The 16,849-nt window shown below is 46.7% G+C and overlaps 1 protein-coding gene across 2 annotated transcripts in view; it reads right to left on the bottom strand.

Moving 5' to 3' along the window:
• Window positions 1–260: 260 nt before the first annotated feature.
• LOC126542910 (uncharacterized) overlaps window positions 261–16,849 on the bottom strand; it is an 89,127-nt gene continuing 72,538 nt past the window's right edge. For both annotated transcript variants that reach the window (XM_072286244.1, XM_055077534.2), the window contains exons 6-7: window positions 968–1,021; window positions 261–840 (exon numbers count right to left, since the gene is read on the bottom strand). In XM_072286244.1, the coding sequence (XP_072142345.1) occupies window positions 742–840; window positions 968–1,021 (153 nt within the window). In that variant the 3' untranslated portion in view covers window positions 261–741. The remainder of the gene's footprint in view (window positions 841–967; window positions 1,022–16,849) is intronic.

The raw sequence follows: 16,849 nt of genomic DNA on the forward strand, positions 1-16,849 counted from the left end.
TGACTGTGTGCTATAGGTTGATTGCGTGGACCATGCTATGTCTGGGAAATTAAAATCACCAAAAATGATTACATTAGAATGTGGAAACCGATGAGTAAGTTCAGTAAAAATGCGATGAAATTCCGCTGTGAACCCATCAGTAAGGTCCGGTGGGCGATAAAAGACACCAATAATTACGTTACTTGATCTGAATTTAAAACATATATATATATATATATATATATATATATATATATATATATATATATATATATATATATATTTGTGTTTGCATCGTTGTTGCTCAGTAAAATCCTTGAAGCTTTGCTAAGTTCAATCTTTGGCGAATAAAAATTTCACCTAGGCCCGAGTGGATGCCGTCAAAATCTGTGATGACCCGGTAGTGTGGCAAGTTCAAGGCGGCGTCGCCACCGGTCTTTGCGTGTCAACTTCAGCTGCACACAGGCTCGTCTCTCGGTGAGAGTGGAATTTTCGGTGTTGCAGAAGGGTAATTTAATTCTGCAGCTGAGATTCGAATTTTGAATATATATATTTCTTTCCACTCGTGAACTAGTTGGTACGCCACTGATTAAAGTGTTTACAAAACGCCTAACCACTACACTAACAGCCAAATTTTAGTGTACATGCACGCATGAGCTGCTTGGATGTCTTTTACGATAATAAGAACAATAGCGCAGAATTTGCCGTCTTGCTCTGCTATGATGGTTGTCGGTGACAATTGTCTGGTCCTCAAAGCTTTCGTCACCCCTTGCCGTTCATAAAGATCACGGAACGCACGTAGCGCACCACTGCCAATGATATTTTAACGTCACCTCCAAGGAAGTCTCCTTTGACACAGTTCTGCAAACGAAATTTGTCAGAAAATAAATGTATCGAAATTATGTATGCGGCAACAAAATGTGAAAGAAAGGAAAACACGACGGAACAATCAATTGGATGAAGGAAAATGGCGAGAAATCCACGTTACCGCTGTTGTGTTCATTACTTCGTTTAGACTTCCAGAAAAGCTTCCGAGGACTTCCTGGAATAAAAGGTAAAAAGTACTTTTAGGCATGTGTAGGCGCAGCCACGATCTGGAACTCCGTGGTAGCATCATAGGCGACGTTTCTGAATGTTCCTCAACAGAACGTTGAACTTGCCTTCATCATTCTGCATTCCTCCTGTGTCCTCACCACCCCTCATCATCCCTTTACGTCTCCATTTCTCCTGTGCACAGTAGCAGGCTAGAGCGCTCAGGCCGACTCTATGCCTTGTTTCCAATAATTTCTCTCTCTCTATCTAACCACGGTAAACAGACTGCGGAATTTTCCTCGACATCACTTTGGAATACTCTACCACCTATAATCAAAAATGCAAAAAATTTATGCCAATTTAAGAGAGAACTAAAAGCATTCATAATAAATACTTACTGATATTGTCCATATTTTAAAATATTATTCTGTTTTTTTATATTGTCATGCTGTTAAAAAGTGTTCTTATTACTCATATGCTATAAACATGTCTTGACATTACTCTTAGCTCTCATCTGTACTACTATTGCTTCAAACATTGTATAACATCATAAGTGTCTTTAACAGTAAGTCCCAATACAGTCTTTGACTATGGGGCCTCCTTATGTATATTACGCACACGTAATTATCTGTATCTTTACTAATAAATAAATTCTGAAATTATGAATCTATCTATCCACACACACACACACACACACACACACACACACACACACACACATTATATATATATATATACACCTGACAGCCCATATTGCTCAGTTCGAATTTTTATTCTTAAGCTTTTTCAAATTTCTTAAACTTCAGTAAGTCTTCTCGACATACTTAAAGCACACGTTTAAGATATGCTTAAGATACACTACAAATATTATATTTTAGCTTCTTTTGTATGCAGAAAACGTCACAAATCTCGGTGAAGTGGTCGCTGAGTAAAAAAAAAAAAAATTATCCGTTCCCACGCAATTATATAAGAGCTCGCGGGCTAAAGCTTTCTTTTTGGCAAAGATGGCGCACCGGTGGGTTACCCTACACGGGACGAAGAGGGTATAAAGAAAAATAACAGACGCATAAACGAAGCAACAAAGTTTCAAAAATTCGTAAACCAGGAATTACAAAAGACGTTATCGCGATACCATCGGCTCAGGAGACGAGGCGCCGCGAGAAAGACGATGAAGTGTCCGCGGGCGCGAGCGTGCGCCTCCGGGGCAAATGCAGTGCGAACGGTCTCTCCTCTTTTTCGCGTCCGTCTCCTCACATTTTGGTGGAGGTCTGCGATCGCCGTCCTCGCCGCGGAGCTCCGCAGCGGCCGGGCTTGGTCGCCGTGGCTCCCGGCGACGCATCGGCAACGGCTGCCGCTCGGGAGACCGTTCCAATATCGTCGCGATATTGCCCATCGTCGCCAACAACGTCGTGCACAAGATGGAGGTTGAATGTAAAATTCACGACGCTTTTCTCGGCTCTCGTGACCCCCAGTTTAAAGAGTTGTAAGGTACACCGAAATAAACTGAATAAGAACATTCGGACTGCTAGAAGGCTGCGCATTTTGATAAAGCCTATGCGCAAGCTGCAGGCAGCCCGACACTCACATAGAAGAAAGTGAATACAATATTCGGTAGCAATAAGGCACTTAATAAGCGCGTTCGAGCTTAAGTTTGACGGGACTTTAATTAACGGTAATGGACTAGCCAATAATTTTAATGAATTTTTTGTCGATGTGGAACGTCCTCCTGTCACAGATACTGATCAGGATCACAAAGTATCATGCAAAGATGCACGATTCCTAAGGAGCATACCTGAAAGCGATATTTTCTCTTCAATTTTAGGTTTGAAGAATAGTACTTAGTGCCTGTGACTATTATAACATGCATGGTCGTCCAATTAAATTCGTTTCAGATCTTATGATCTGAAACGAATTGATCTGATCTGAACGAAAAATGAATTGATCTGAACGAAAAATGATCTCATCATTTTTCCAATGCAATTACAGACCGCCGGGCAGGGGGCGGGGGGAGGAGGAATTTTAGAAAAGAGGAGAGGCCCCGCCCTGATGACAGAAACGCGACACTCGATTGCCTCCGCGACTAAAATAGCCCGCTCAAAAAACCGTGCTTCTAAAAAGCGTAATTCTCGGTATAAATGAAGACTTTTGTGTTTTCATGACTGGTTCAGTAGAGCTCTCATGTGCTACAGCACATACCGAATAGCGAGAGAAAATTAACCCCGTACTTTCTACAATGCTGCGCCTCGTCTGCTATTTAGCTTCATTGCAAGGGACAAAAGAAGAAAGAGCGGCTCTTCATGGCTTTTGCGCTGGTTTACATGTACACGGCACATTTAGAACTCGTTTTAAGAGCTTAAAATGAATCAGCTGCTATTTAACAAGTACTTAAAAAAACAATGCATTTATCGAAACCATTACGAACCTGGGGCGAGAATACGATCGAGGCAGGAAAGATACAATAATGCTTCATCCATCGTTTTAAGTTAGTACTCTTGGTTTTAAATAGCATTAGATTTATAAGTTTTTTTTTTTGAGCTTTCGCAAACTTATTTTCAAGAATGTTATCCGTTTATTCTTTTTTTCTTTCGTTCCTTCTCACGTTCATTTTTTTTTTTTCAAGCCTGCAGTCTCGCCAGTTCGCGTAGCGCAGCGTCAGCGATGCTCGCTGCAATCTTTCGTCGCCGGATGCCGACTCAGAATAAACGCACGCGGCACGTACGGTGCATCGTAAGCGCGCAATAATACTTCCGTCCCGGCAGACCACCACAAATAGTTTGGGAATTCACTCTGACGAGGCGCTGACGCACACAGCTGACGCGACTAAAGCCCATGCTTTTCGAAGCGCGGTTGGCCATCTTCTCCATCGGCGGGGTCACCGGCCGTCCGGCACGTGACGTCAGTCTAGAGTGCGCGCCCATTGGTGGAGGCTCGTGTGCATGCGCCTTGAGGAGCAAACGCCCCTTTTTTCTAAAGTTGTACCCAACGATATATCAACCTTGAATGGATTTAGAAAACGCTGCACTTTCTCGCTTGTCCTCTTTTACATACAAAAGTGACCAAATGACGGATACATAAAGTAACAATTCAAAACATCAAACGTAATAACATCTACAATACATATGAGGAAGCAATGTTAGATGAACACAACAGAAAGATCGAGTAAAGGCACAATGCGAAAAACAGCGTATAAAAAAATTAACTCTCCACAATAGCACTCCAAAAATTAATTGACACTCCAACACATATTATCAGCATTTAGGTGTGATATTCACTGATCGCATGCTCAGGGATATGCATACCGATTATACAGTAACAGGGCTGTCACGAATAACAGGTTTACTCTATCCGAATAGCGGTACACTGCTTATGAACGTTAGGATACTGTTGTATACCAGTCTCTTTCTTCGTTACATACAATACGGTTTTCCTGTGTGGGGCAATACAACGTAGACTAAATAGTAAAACTCACTCGTGCTCAAAACAAGATATTCAGTTATATACAGTGCTCCGCCGCACACTGCAGCGGCTCCACTATTAAAAAAATACGGTTTAGTTTTTATGGACAATTTTAATGATTATTCCCCCATTGAAAGAAAGCATTAGGTGAAGGACAGCGACACTCTTCTTATCTACCTTGCCTTGCGAAATTTACATGTACACACACGCACGCACGCACACACATGATACAAGACATTGTGAGTGCTGGAATGTGCCACTACACCAAAGTAACTATGGTAAGCAGATGCTCATAAGTACAATTCTGAAATTGATGATGAAGAAGAAACTGCGGTCACTGACCAAGTCAAGGTGAAAATAACACAGAGACGTTTCGGGACCCGTACGTGTTCCTTGATCACACTAAAAGCGGGCAAGAGCCGAAGAGCCGAGACTTGCGGCTCTTGCCCGCTTTTAGTGTGATCAAGGAACACGTACGGGTCCCGAAACGTCTCTGTGTTTTCACCTTGACTTGGTCAGTGACCGCAATTTCTTCATCATCATGTTACCTGACCAGACCAACTTTCGTCGAACTCTTGACTACAATTCTCAAATCGATAAACTATTTTCGTGCTCAGGATATGATGTTAGAAAGTTTAACTGCACTATAATGTAAGCATGCCCTACAGCGGAGCTGTTATACGTTAGGTTCTGGCGGCTTGTGTGCGAAGGCAAAAAAAAAAAAAAATATTGCAGCCACCCTAGAGCTACAAGAGCTAAAGCATAAAGCAAAAGCGTATCGCCGGGTATGTCCCAGCTGTGTTTAGTCACGAGAAGTGTCAAAACGTATTGTGATAAAAAATTATTGTAATAAAGAAAGTAAAACCGGAATAGACACTGTGTAGTACGGATTGCGGTTTGACGTCACGGACTCTATAGGCAAAACCCCGTAACCTTATCTCAGTTCCCTTCCACCCGTGCAATGGGTAGGCCACGTGTGCTGAGGACTACGGAAGAACAGCGCGCCTACGAAGAACACCGTCGTGAATAGAAGCGGGAATGTGCGCGGCGAAGGCGAGTGGCACGTAATATAGCGAAGGTCGTGCCGCAAACGCCAAGCGTATGCACCTTTGGTTGGATTACCCCTACCGACTCCACTCCCATCGTAATTGTGGCTGATTTCAACATAGACGTGTCTCGGCCAGAATGAAAGTGGTTCATGGAAAGGTTCGACATTCAATGTTACGCAAACATCAGTGTGCCCACAACGCGTCATCGGTGGTGTATATATCTCACACTGGTCAAGTACCTTTCCAGTGTCACCACAGAGCCACTGGCCGTATGTTGTTACGTGGGAAGACGCAGACGCGACACTGTATACAAGTATATTCACAGATCAATACGCTGCACTTGGCCAAAAGGCAACAGCTTGCGCTAGGCACTAATCGTCGTCGTCTTCGCGCCACTGGCCTCTTCGTCATTGGGCATCGGAAAAACTGGTCCGGCGGCAAAAGCGCCGTCCCGGAGCAACTAAGGGCCGCGCTCGGAAACAGTGTACTAGGCCTTGAGCCTACTGACGTGCACATCACTGGATGCTAGAGGCTGAAGTAGAATTGACCGGAGCAGTTTCATAAGTCACTGGCGTCATTTGCCGCAGCAAGCGGTAGGGGCCCCTGTGCCGGGAAAGGAGCTTCTTTGAAAGTCCCACATGACGAGAGGGTGACCACAGGAGCGCGAGCGCATCAGGAGAAAACCGTACGTCACGGTGACGGGCGTTGTACAGACGCTGCTGAGTAGTGTGCGAGGCAGTCAATCGAGTACGTGCAAGCTGGCGTGCATGGGCGGCAAGGGCGATGGCGTCGCGCGCATACTCGCTTGTTGGGGTCGCAGCAGAAGGAAGTGCACTATAAAGGGGCAAGGTAGGTTCGCGACCATACAACATATAAAATAGAGGAAATCCCGCGGTGTCGTGACGAGAAGAGTTGCAGGCAAATGTGACGTAAGGAAGGGCAATGTCCAAGTCATGGTGGTCCTTCGAAACGTACATGGACAGCATTTCTGTGAGGGTACGGTTCAACCGCTACGTCAGTCCATTGGTTTTAGGATGGTATTAGGTGGTCAGCTTGTGTTGAGAGGACCAGGAACGTAGAATGTCTGCGATAACTTTCTATAAAAAGCTCGGTTAGTGGTCGTGCGATCGCCGCGAAATTTTTCACGAACCGGCGACAGTACGAGCATAGGCCCGGAAAAGGCTGCGGACATCCTTGGCATATTTCGGAACAGGGAAGTGCGTAGCAGCATAGTTTTTTTCCTGGGTCCGGTTGCACACCGTTCGCATCAACGAGATGTCCAAGCTCGGTAATCTGGCGATGGCCAAAGCGGAACTTTGATGCGTTTAGTTGCAGAGCGGCTCGACGAAAAACGTCTAGGGCTGCACGAGAGGCGCTCGAGGTACATGGCGAATATGGTGGAGAACAATATGACGTCGTCTAAGTAGCACAGGCATGTGGGCCATTTGAAACCATGAAGAAGGGAGTCCATCATGCGCTCAAATATGGTATATAGGAGGGTTACATAGACCGAACGGCATCACTTTGAATTGATAAAGACCGTCGGGTGCCACAAACGCGTTCTTTTCGCGGTCTAGATCGTCCCCGGCAATCTGCCAGTAGCCGCAGCGAAGGTGAATAGAAGAGAAATAGTGAGCACCGCGGATGGCAGTCAAGGGCGTCATCAACGCGAGGTAGGGGAATACCCGTCTTTATTTTTTTAACTCTGTTGAGGTTCCAGTATGTCAAAGATTGGGATATGATTACTTGCACTCCTCGAACCGGAGGGGATGAGGCGTCAACAAACCCATCATCCCGTCGGAATCAGGGGACCAGAGCGCGCCGGTGAAGAGATGTGACGCGTAGACCGACCACCTGCAGAAGGAGATTCCCCAACAAGCTATTCGATGAGTTCCTCGGGCGTCTGCATTTCCAGAAGAAGTTCCTTCTCCAAGATCTGCCTCGAGTTAAGCCGAGGACGTCTAGCTCAAGACCAGCACGGGTGAATACAAGTGGACACTTGTTACTCCTCTTCATTCTGTACTGTACGTGCTGAACTCTTAGTGCTTGTAGTTCATTATTTGTCGGAGTTTTGTTAACACTCATCTGAATTGCATTGTGGTATGCCTAGCCAAAGTGTGCATATGTTTATGTAACCGCCTTATTAGAAGAATATATTTTATTGAGTTTTGACAACTCTGGCCTCTCACTCGGTCTTTGGACCACAACCGGCGTTCGCTGGCGCACCAGAAGGCGCCTTAATAATTGTCCGTGCTCTCATGGGGTTATTTTCGGAATCCGATAAGTCGGCTTTGGAATTTGGCGCGGCGTTGGCGCCTCGTTAACGGGGTGTGCGATAGTGTGGCATAGGGACGAGAAGAGCTGCTTAGGCGAGAGGAGCCAGTATAGATGGTCTGGGCCGGGGAGCTCCAGCGACTGTGACAGGGGCGAGAAATGTGCCCGATTCAACGGCAATGAAAACAAATGGGCTTGTCGTCAGCAGTGCGCCATTCAGACGGGTCTCGGAAACGTGTATAATAAGATGTGAGACGGGGCGGAATCGAAGAATCCGTGCGGGCGTCAGATCGATATGGACCGAACAGACGGAGTGAAGACCCATGTTGGCGAACTCTTGGCATTGTAATGGTTGGAGTCGGGCATGAAACAGATGGTAGCTGGCCCATGCCGTCGTCCAACTTATCCACGCTGAGGAAGTTGTTGAAGGGAGAGACTTTTTCTCATCGAGAACGAAGAATATGGGTTTATTTACAGTATTTACATGAGAACGTCATAGTTCATCAGTCTAACATAACTGAAAGAGGTATGCACACTGAGGAGCCGCCAACGGCTCCTTAAATACACTCTGTCCTCCCTAGATCTCTAGGTGAGGCAAAACGGCCGTTCGACCAAACTGAGCGTTCAAAGTCATCGTCGTCGACCCGCCTTTGAGGAGTAGGGTTTACACACTCACTTCCGCACAGGTTGCACCGCCCACCCCAAGGTGAGAGGGTTCTCGCAGACACGGGTATTGCCCCGAGCAGGCGCCTCTTCATCCCAGTGATGATTCCGCGACAATGGCCGCCGCAACGGTTCATTGACCGACGACTTCTAAGCCCCGTGAGACGGCCGCCAAACATCTTCTCTCAGGAGTTACACCGCTTCTAACAAGTCGTGCCGGCCACGGCGAATCCACGAACTTGGTCCGCCGACCGCGTTTAGTCATAGCGGCGCCGAGGGGGTGTTGATGCGGCACACCGTCGTCCATACAAAACGGGTCGCCGCGGCAGGTGGGGAAGGCTTCCGTGGTCGCTTCTGGGAGGCTCGCCAACCTCGCCGCTGCGGCTGGCTGAGAAAATTTTGTAGGTCGGTACCCTTGCAGGCCGTTCGTAACAGCTCCTCCATGGCCCGGAAAATCTCGACTGGTCAGTGCTGATAACCATTGGGCAGGAAGAGAATGGCTGGTGGCAAGGGGGGATGCCTTGGCTTGCAGCGACCAGCTGCGAAATGATGACACCGCCCCAAAACATCCAACAAGGACAGTCAACTGCAAAGCGAACCTCACAACACGGCTCTGCGCCGAGATGACGTATCCTGGATCTCACTTTAGACCCGCTACGCTTCAAAGAAAACATAAGTGCTGAAACAACAAATGCTGTATTTCGCTACGCCAATCTTTGAAGGAATTTTGATCTGACAAATTGAGCAATCATGGATGGAGTCCTGCAAATTGAGAGGGTATCTTCTTGGCTTAACAAAATTAACAATAACAACCTCAAAATTTAGGCCGGATCCCTAAAAGCCGAATTCAAATTAGCCTGCTCAAACCATAGGCATTGCTATGCAACTTTCCCTTCTTATATCTAACGGAGAAGTTGTACTCTTGGAGAGTGAGGCTCCATCGAAGCAAGCGGCCATTTTTGTGTGACATTAGATTGAGCCACGTCAGAGTACAGTGGTGTGTCTCGAAGATGAACCTCGCTCCATACAAGTAACATGACAACTTCTGGGCTGCCCAAACTAAACAAGTACATTCCTTCTCTGAAGCGCTGTAGGCTTCCTCTTTTACAGTTAGTTTACAGCTGGCATAGAGGATAGGATGTTCCTCATTATCGTCGCCGACCTGACTATGCACCACGCCCAAACCTCTGTCACTTGCGTCGAACTGAACTATGAATTTATTTGTGTAGTCTGGCACGCGAAGCACAGGACGAGCAATCAATAGCATTTTCAAACTTTGGAAAGCGTTCTCTTTGTCCTTAACCCAATGCACGTTACTCGGTGCTCCCTTTCGGAGGGCGTCCGTTAAAGGACTTACCATTTGTGAGTAATTCGGAATGTACCGTTGATAGTACCCCACAAGTCCCAAGAATGAACGAATGTCTGTTTTCGTGGGTGGCTGAGAATAATGAATACCTTCTTCCGCAAGCGAGATAGCCGAAAGTGGAGGTGGAGGAGCCCAAACGGCGAGACTAGAAATGAAATAGACTTCATACTCTGTGCTAACCCTGGCATCATACAAGATGTGGACGTGCTCAGCAAGGTGCGCTGCAGTGACCATAGGATGGTATGAACTCGAATTAGCCTAGACCTGAGGAGAGAACGGAAGCAACTGGTACATAAGAAGTCGATCAATGAGTTAGCGGTAAGAGGGAAAATAGAGGGATTCCAGATCAAGCTACAGAACAGGTATTCGGCTTTAACTCAGGAAGAGGACCTTAGTGTTGAAGCAATGAACGACAATCTTGTGGGCATCATTAAGGAGTGTGCAATAGAAGTCGGTGGTAACTCTGTTAGACAGGATACCAGTAAGCTATCGCAGGAGACAAAAGATCTGATCAAGAAACGCCAAGGTATGAAAGCCTCTAACCCCTACAGCGAGAATAGAACTGGCGGAACTTTCGAAGTTAATCAACAAGCGTAAGACAGCTGACATAAGGAAGTATAATATGGATAGAATTGAACATGCTCTCAGGAACGGAGGAAGCCTAAAAGCAGTGAAGAAACTAGGAATTGGCAAGAATCAGATGTACGCGTTAAGAGACAAAGCCGGCAATATCATTACTAATATGGATGAGATAGTTCAAGTGGCTGAGGAGTTCTATAGAGATTTATACAGTACGAGTGGCACCCACGATGATAATGGAAGAGAGAACAGTCTAGAGGAATTCGAAATCCCACAAGTAACGCCGGAAGAAGTAAGGAAAGCCCTGGGAGCTATGCAAAGGGGGAAGGCAGCTGGGGAGGATCAGGTAACAGCAGATTTGTTGAAGGATGGTGGCCAGATTGTTCTAGAAAAACTGGCCACCCTGTATACAAAATGCCTCATGACCTCGAGCGTACCGGAGTCTTGGAAGAACGCTAACATAATCCTAATCCATAAGAAAGGGGACGCCAAAGACTTGAAAAATTATAGACCGATCAGCTTACTGTCCGTTGCCTACAAAGTATTTACTAAGGTAATTGCAAATAGAATCAGGAACACCTTAGACTTCCGTCAACCAAAGGACCAGGCAGGATTCCGTAAAGGCTACTCAACAATAGATCATATTCACACTATCAATCAGGTGATAGAAAAGTGTGCGGAATATAACCAACCTTTATATATAGCTTTCATTGATTACGAGAAAGCGTTTGATTCAGTCGAAATCTCAGCAGTCATGGAGGCATTGCGGAATCAGGTGTAGACGAGCCGTATGTAAAAATACTGAAAGATATCTATAGCGGCTCCACAGCCACCGTAGTCCTCCATAAAGAAAGCAACAAAATCCCAATAAAGAAAGGCGTCAGGCAGGGAGATACGATCTCTCCGATGCTATTCACAGCGTGTTTACAGGAGGTATTCAGAGACCTGGATTGGGAAGAATTGGGGATAAGAGTTAATGGAGAATACCTTAGTAACTTGCGATTCGCTGATGACATTGCCTTGCTTAGTAACTCAGGGGACCAACTGCAATGCATGCTCACTGACCTGGAGAGGCAAAGCCGAAGGGTGGGTCTAAAAACTAATCTGCAGAAAACTAAAGTAATGTTTAACAGTCTCTGAAGGGAACAGCAGTTTACAATAGGTAGTGAGGCACTGGAAGTTGTAAGGGAATACATCTAATTAGGACAGGTAGTGACTGCGGATCCGGATCATGAGACAGAAATAATCAGAAGAATAAGAATGGGCTGGGGTGCGTTTGGCAGGCATTCTCAGATCATGAACAGCAGGTTGCTATTATCCCTGAAGAGAAAAGTTTATAACAGCTGTGTCTTACCAGTACTCACGTACGGGGCAGAAACCTGGAGGCTTACGAAAAGGATTCTACTTAAATTGAAGACGACACAACGATCTATGGAAAGAAAAATGATAGGTGTAACGTTAAAGGATAAGAAAAGAGCAGATTGGGTGAGGGAACAAACGCGAGTTAATGACATCTTAGTTGAAATCAAGAAAAAGAAATGGGCATGGGCAGGACACGTAATGAGGAGGGAAGATAACCGATGGTCATTAAGAGTTACGGAATGGATTCCAAGGGAAGGGAAGCGTAGCAGAGGCGGCAGAAAGTTAGGTGGGCGGATGAGATTAAGAAGTTCGCAGGGACAACATGGCCACAATTAGCACATGACCGGGGTAGTTGGAGAAATATGGGAGAGGCCTTTGCCCTGCAGTGGGCATAACCAGGATGATGATGATGATGATGATGATGATGATGATGATGATGAGAAAAATCTCCAATCGTAGCTATCTTCAGCTCGGCCGGCCGTCTCGTGCCCTGACCGACAACATGGCCCAGATAAGTAACCTGCTAACAGCCAAACCTACATTTTTCCGCCTTCATAGTTAAGCCGGCTTCCCTCAACCATGAGAACACCTGTTTCGGTGCGATACGTGCTGTTCCCAGCTGTCCGAAAAAATTGCGACATCACCAAGATGTGGAAAGGCGAACTCCTGCAAGTCATTTAGGACAATATCCATTAACTTAGAGAAGCTAAACGGCGCGTTCTTTAGCCCGAAGCTGAGGGCGAGAGGGCGAAAAGTGCCTACAGGTGAGATAAATGCGGCATAGAAGCTGGCACTTTCTGAAAGGGGAACTTGCCAGTATCCCCGCACGAGATCTATAATTGAAATGTATTTAGCAGCGCTAACTCTTTCGATTCGTTCCTCAATGTTGGGTATCGGGTACAGCTGATCCCTAGTGATGGCATTTAGCTTCCTGTAGTCCACAGATGGACGAGGGTCCTTATTAGGTGTTTCTACAGGTATTAGCGGTGACGTGTAGTCACTCTCAGCGGGCTCAATAAATTCCAACTCTAGCATGCGCTGTATCTCTGCCTCCATAATTTCTCTCTCTTGGAGACACCCTGTAAGGCTTTGATCTTACGGGTTCGGTTGATGTCAGCTCTATTTCATGCGTTATTAGTTCGGTTCTACCTGGCCGATCGCTGAATCTGTCGAGATATTCCCCTAACACCCCTTTTAGCTCATCTAGCTGCTCGGGTCTTAGAGCGTGCGAGCTTAGCGAATGTTTTACTACTTCTTCTAGGCTGATTTCAGAGTTGGAGGTCGCTTTATACTCATTAAACTTGGTAATAGTGTCATCCTACTCTTTGATGGTACAGTTAACGACTCCGCTCCGCTCTACGTACGGCTTCATCAAATTGCAGTGGTATATCCTCACCTTTTTCCTGCGACCGGGCATTTTCAGAGCATAGTTAGTATCTGAAAGTTTGTGCAGCACTTTAACGGGCCCATCCCAGTGCACTTCAAGCTTGTTCTTTCCTGAAGGTTTGAGGATCATCACCAGGTCTCCGGCGTTAAACGTACGAAGCCTCGCATTCTTGTCGTAATAGAATTTGGCGTTCTTTTGCGCTACTCCCATGTTCTTTTCGACTAGTCCTTGTGTTGCACTTAGCCGTTCCAGTAGATTTTGCACGTATTCTACCACTGTTGGACTCTCTCCTCTTTCCTCCTACATCTCTCTTAACATTCTCAGTGGAAAACGGAGTGTCCTCCCATACACTAGTTCTGCTGGCGAGAACCCTGTAGCCTCATGAGGAACCGTTCGCAAAGCAAACAAAGTGGCCGGAAGGCAATTCTCCCAGTCCTCTTTGTGCTCGTAACAGAGCGCCCGCAAAACTCGCTTAAGCACGGAATGCCACCTCTATACACTATTTCACTGAGGGTGATAGATGGAACTGTCTATCAACTTTACCCCGCACTTTTGTAAGAATGTGGAAGTCAGTGCGCTGGTGAATACTGACCCTTGAGCCGCCTGAATTTCGGCTGGGAACCCAACTCGTGCGAATACTGTCAAAAGCGCGTCTACTACTTCGGTGGAGCTGAGCTCTTTCTGAGGGATTGCTTCTGGAAACTTTGTAGCCGGACACAGCATGGTAAACAAGTACCGGTTACCCGACTTTGTCCTTGGTAGAGGCCCTACCGTGTCTATCACAAGTCGTCTGAAAGGTTCTGTTATTAAGGGCACTACCTTTGGTGGAGCTTTCTAGGTTTCTCCTGGTTTATCCGAGCGCTGACAGGCGTCGCATGATCTTACAAAATTTTCTACGTCTTTGAAACAGCCAGGCCAGTAGTATTCCATAAGCAACCTTTCTTTGATTTGTTTAGGCCTAGGTGGTCAGACCACCCATTTCCATGACAAGGACTCAAAAGGTCCTCCCTGTACTTACTAGGTACGACTAACTGACCTAGAATCCTACGCTTTCTGTCTCTGTAGTGCCGATACAACAATCCTCCGCTCTCTTGTATCGTCGCGTTGCGCCTAGCAATGCATTCTTTAGCTGCGTGATGCAATTCAGCTAAGCTATCATTCTTCTGCTCGGCTGCCAATGACTCTCTGTCCACACGTAAGAGCTGATCAAAGTTCTTTGAGGCCGGTGACAGAAACAACTGTGTCTCGCTTGCAAGTGCGTCAGCTGGCTCATCCTGCAAGCGTGAACTTTGACACCCTAGTGATCCGCTCTCATTGAGCTGGTCAGCTGGCAGGCTTTCCTCAACCGCTTTTTCATCCCTCGAGCCTAGCTCGGATTCGGTTACTGAAGTTACCTGTTTTGCTTCTTCCGTTGGAGCAGCTTTTGCATTTTCAGCTGAAAGCGACGCGATTTTCCGAGCTTGGCCTCGCGTCAATGCCTGTACTACGCCCTCTCCCAGTTTAAGCCCTTTGTCACGCAGTAACTGATCTGACCGATTCGAAAAAATGTAAGGTTACTGCAGCGACAAGAATTTGGAAACTGCAGCTTCAGTCACTAGCTCCCTGAACGGTCCACTGATTTTGACTTTGGCCATGGGCAGACACACGCTGTGTTCTTCTACAACCTGTTTAATCCATGCTACTTCTCCAGTGAAGTCATCTACCGTCAAGTAAGACGGATGGGCAATGTCCATCGTGGCGGCACTGTCTCGCAGCACCCTGCATGGTTTGCCATTAACTTGCAGGTCGTGAAGATATGGGCTTAAAAGTTCCATATTCTCGTCTTTTTCATCCACGTAAGAGAAAACTACGCTAGGCTTCCCGCAGTTTACAGCGATGTGTCCCAGTTTGTGGCACTTATAGCAGCGGATCGGTCTGAAAGATTCGAACTTTCTTTTTTGCTCTTTTTGTACGGTTTCCCCGTTTGACCTCTCCTCGCTCTTTTCTGAGGGCTTTTCATCCACGTCTATAGGCTCCGGTCGTCTAGTCTGCGAACCCTTTTTGAGCGGAAATGGTTTCCGCGGTCCATTTCAATCATCCCAATTTCCGTCCTCGGCGTTCAGCTTTCTACGCGTTGCGTACTCGTCGGCTAATTCAGCCGCCCTTTCCACAGTGTTTACATTCCCTTTGTCTTGCACCCGCAGCTTCACAGATTGTGGGATGCTTTTGTAAAACTGCTCTAGACACATGCATTCAATAATCATGTCTCTGCTCTCGTACGCTTCCGCGCTTTTCAACCACTCGACTAGGTTGGCCTTTAAGCTATATGCAAACTCCGGATATCCCTCGCTATCATTCTTGCCTGTGCTGAAAGGCGGTACTTCTTCAGAAGACTAGCCTTGACCTTCGCATAGTCATATGCATCCTGCGTACTGAGTCTGGCGATTACTTTCGCAGCCTCACACGGCAACATAGAGAGCTACCGCTGTGGCCATGTACTCAGACCAAATTTCAACTTCTCGCAAGTCCTTTCAATATTTCCTAGGAACAAGCCTATGTCGTTCCCAACCTCAAATGGCTTTAACAGCATGTCCATGCGGTATGATTCTGCCTCACTTGATCGTCCCAGAGCCGCTTCACTTCCTTGAGACAACTGCAAACGTTTGCTTTCAAGTTCAAGTTGCATTTTTCTTAACTCGAGATTTTTCTCGCGTTGCTCTCTGTCCCGTTCTTCTTGTTCCCGTTCTTCTCTTTTCCTAAAAAGTTGTAACCCAATTTCAATGTCCTCCTCACTGGCCTGTTCGGAAATTAGCTGCAATAATTCCGATTTTAGCATTTCCTTGCGTACCTCTACGCCCAGTTCCTCATCAACAATCAACAATTCGTCTCTCAGCAGTGTCCTTAACTCCATGATTGTTGCTTTACTGCCTTGGTCCTGCTCGCTAAAACTACCTAGGAAAACACAACCTAGCTAACAATCAACAATCCAGCAACCCTACTGTTCTAAACAGAACAACCACAAAATGAAGCCTAGAGAGTCAAAGCAAGAACCAAGCACTCACCGCAGACACAGCACCAAGTCGCAAAGTCCGTCTCACCGCTGTCAGCCAGTTGTCATGGTTGGGGTCGGGCATGAAATAGATGGTAGCTGGCCCATGCCGTCGTCCAACGTATCCACGCTGAGGACGTTGTTGAAGGGAGAGACTTGTTCGCACCGAGAACGAGGATTATGGGTTTATTTACAGTATTTAGATGAGACCGTTATAGTTCATCAGTCTAACGTGACTGAAAGAGGAATGCACACTGAGGAGCCGCCAACTGCTCCTTAAATACACTCTGTCCTCCCTAGATCCCTAGGCGAGGAAAAACGGCCGTTCGACCAAACGGAGCGTTCAATGTCATCACCGTCGACCCGCCTTTGAGGAGAAGGGCTTACACACTCACTAACGCACAGGTTGCACTGACCACACCAAGGTTAGAGGGTTCTCGCAGACACGGGTCTTGCCCCGAGCAGGCGCCTCGTCATCCCAGTGATGATTCCGCAGACAATGGCCGCGGCATCGGCTCATTGACCGACGACTTCTAAGCCCCGTGAGACGGCCGCCAATGATCTTCTCCCAGGAGTGCCACCGCTTCAAACAAGCCGTGACGGTGACGGTGAATCTACTAACAATACTTGGTCCGCCGACTGCATTTAGTCATAGCGGCGCCGAGGGGGTGTTG

The sequence above is a fragment of the Dermacentor andersoni genome, chromosome 2, assembly GCF_023375885.2.
Source record: "Dermacentor andersoni chromosome 2, qqDerAnde1_hic_scaffold, whole genome shotgun sequence".
In the NCBI taxonomy this organism is placed as follows: domain Eukaryota; kingdom Metazoa; phylum Arthropoda; class Arachnida; order Ixodida; family Ixodidae; genus Dermacentor; species Dermacentor andersoni.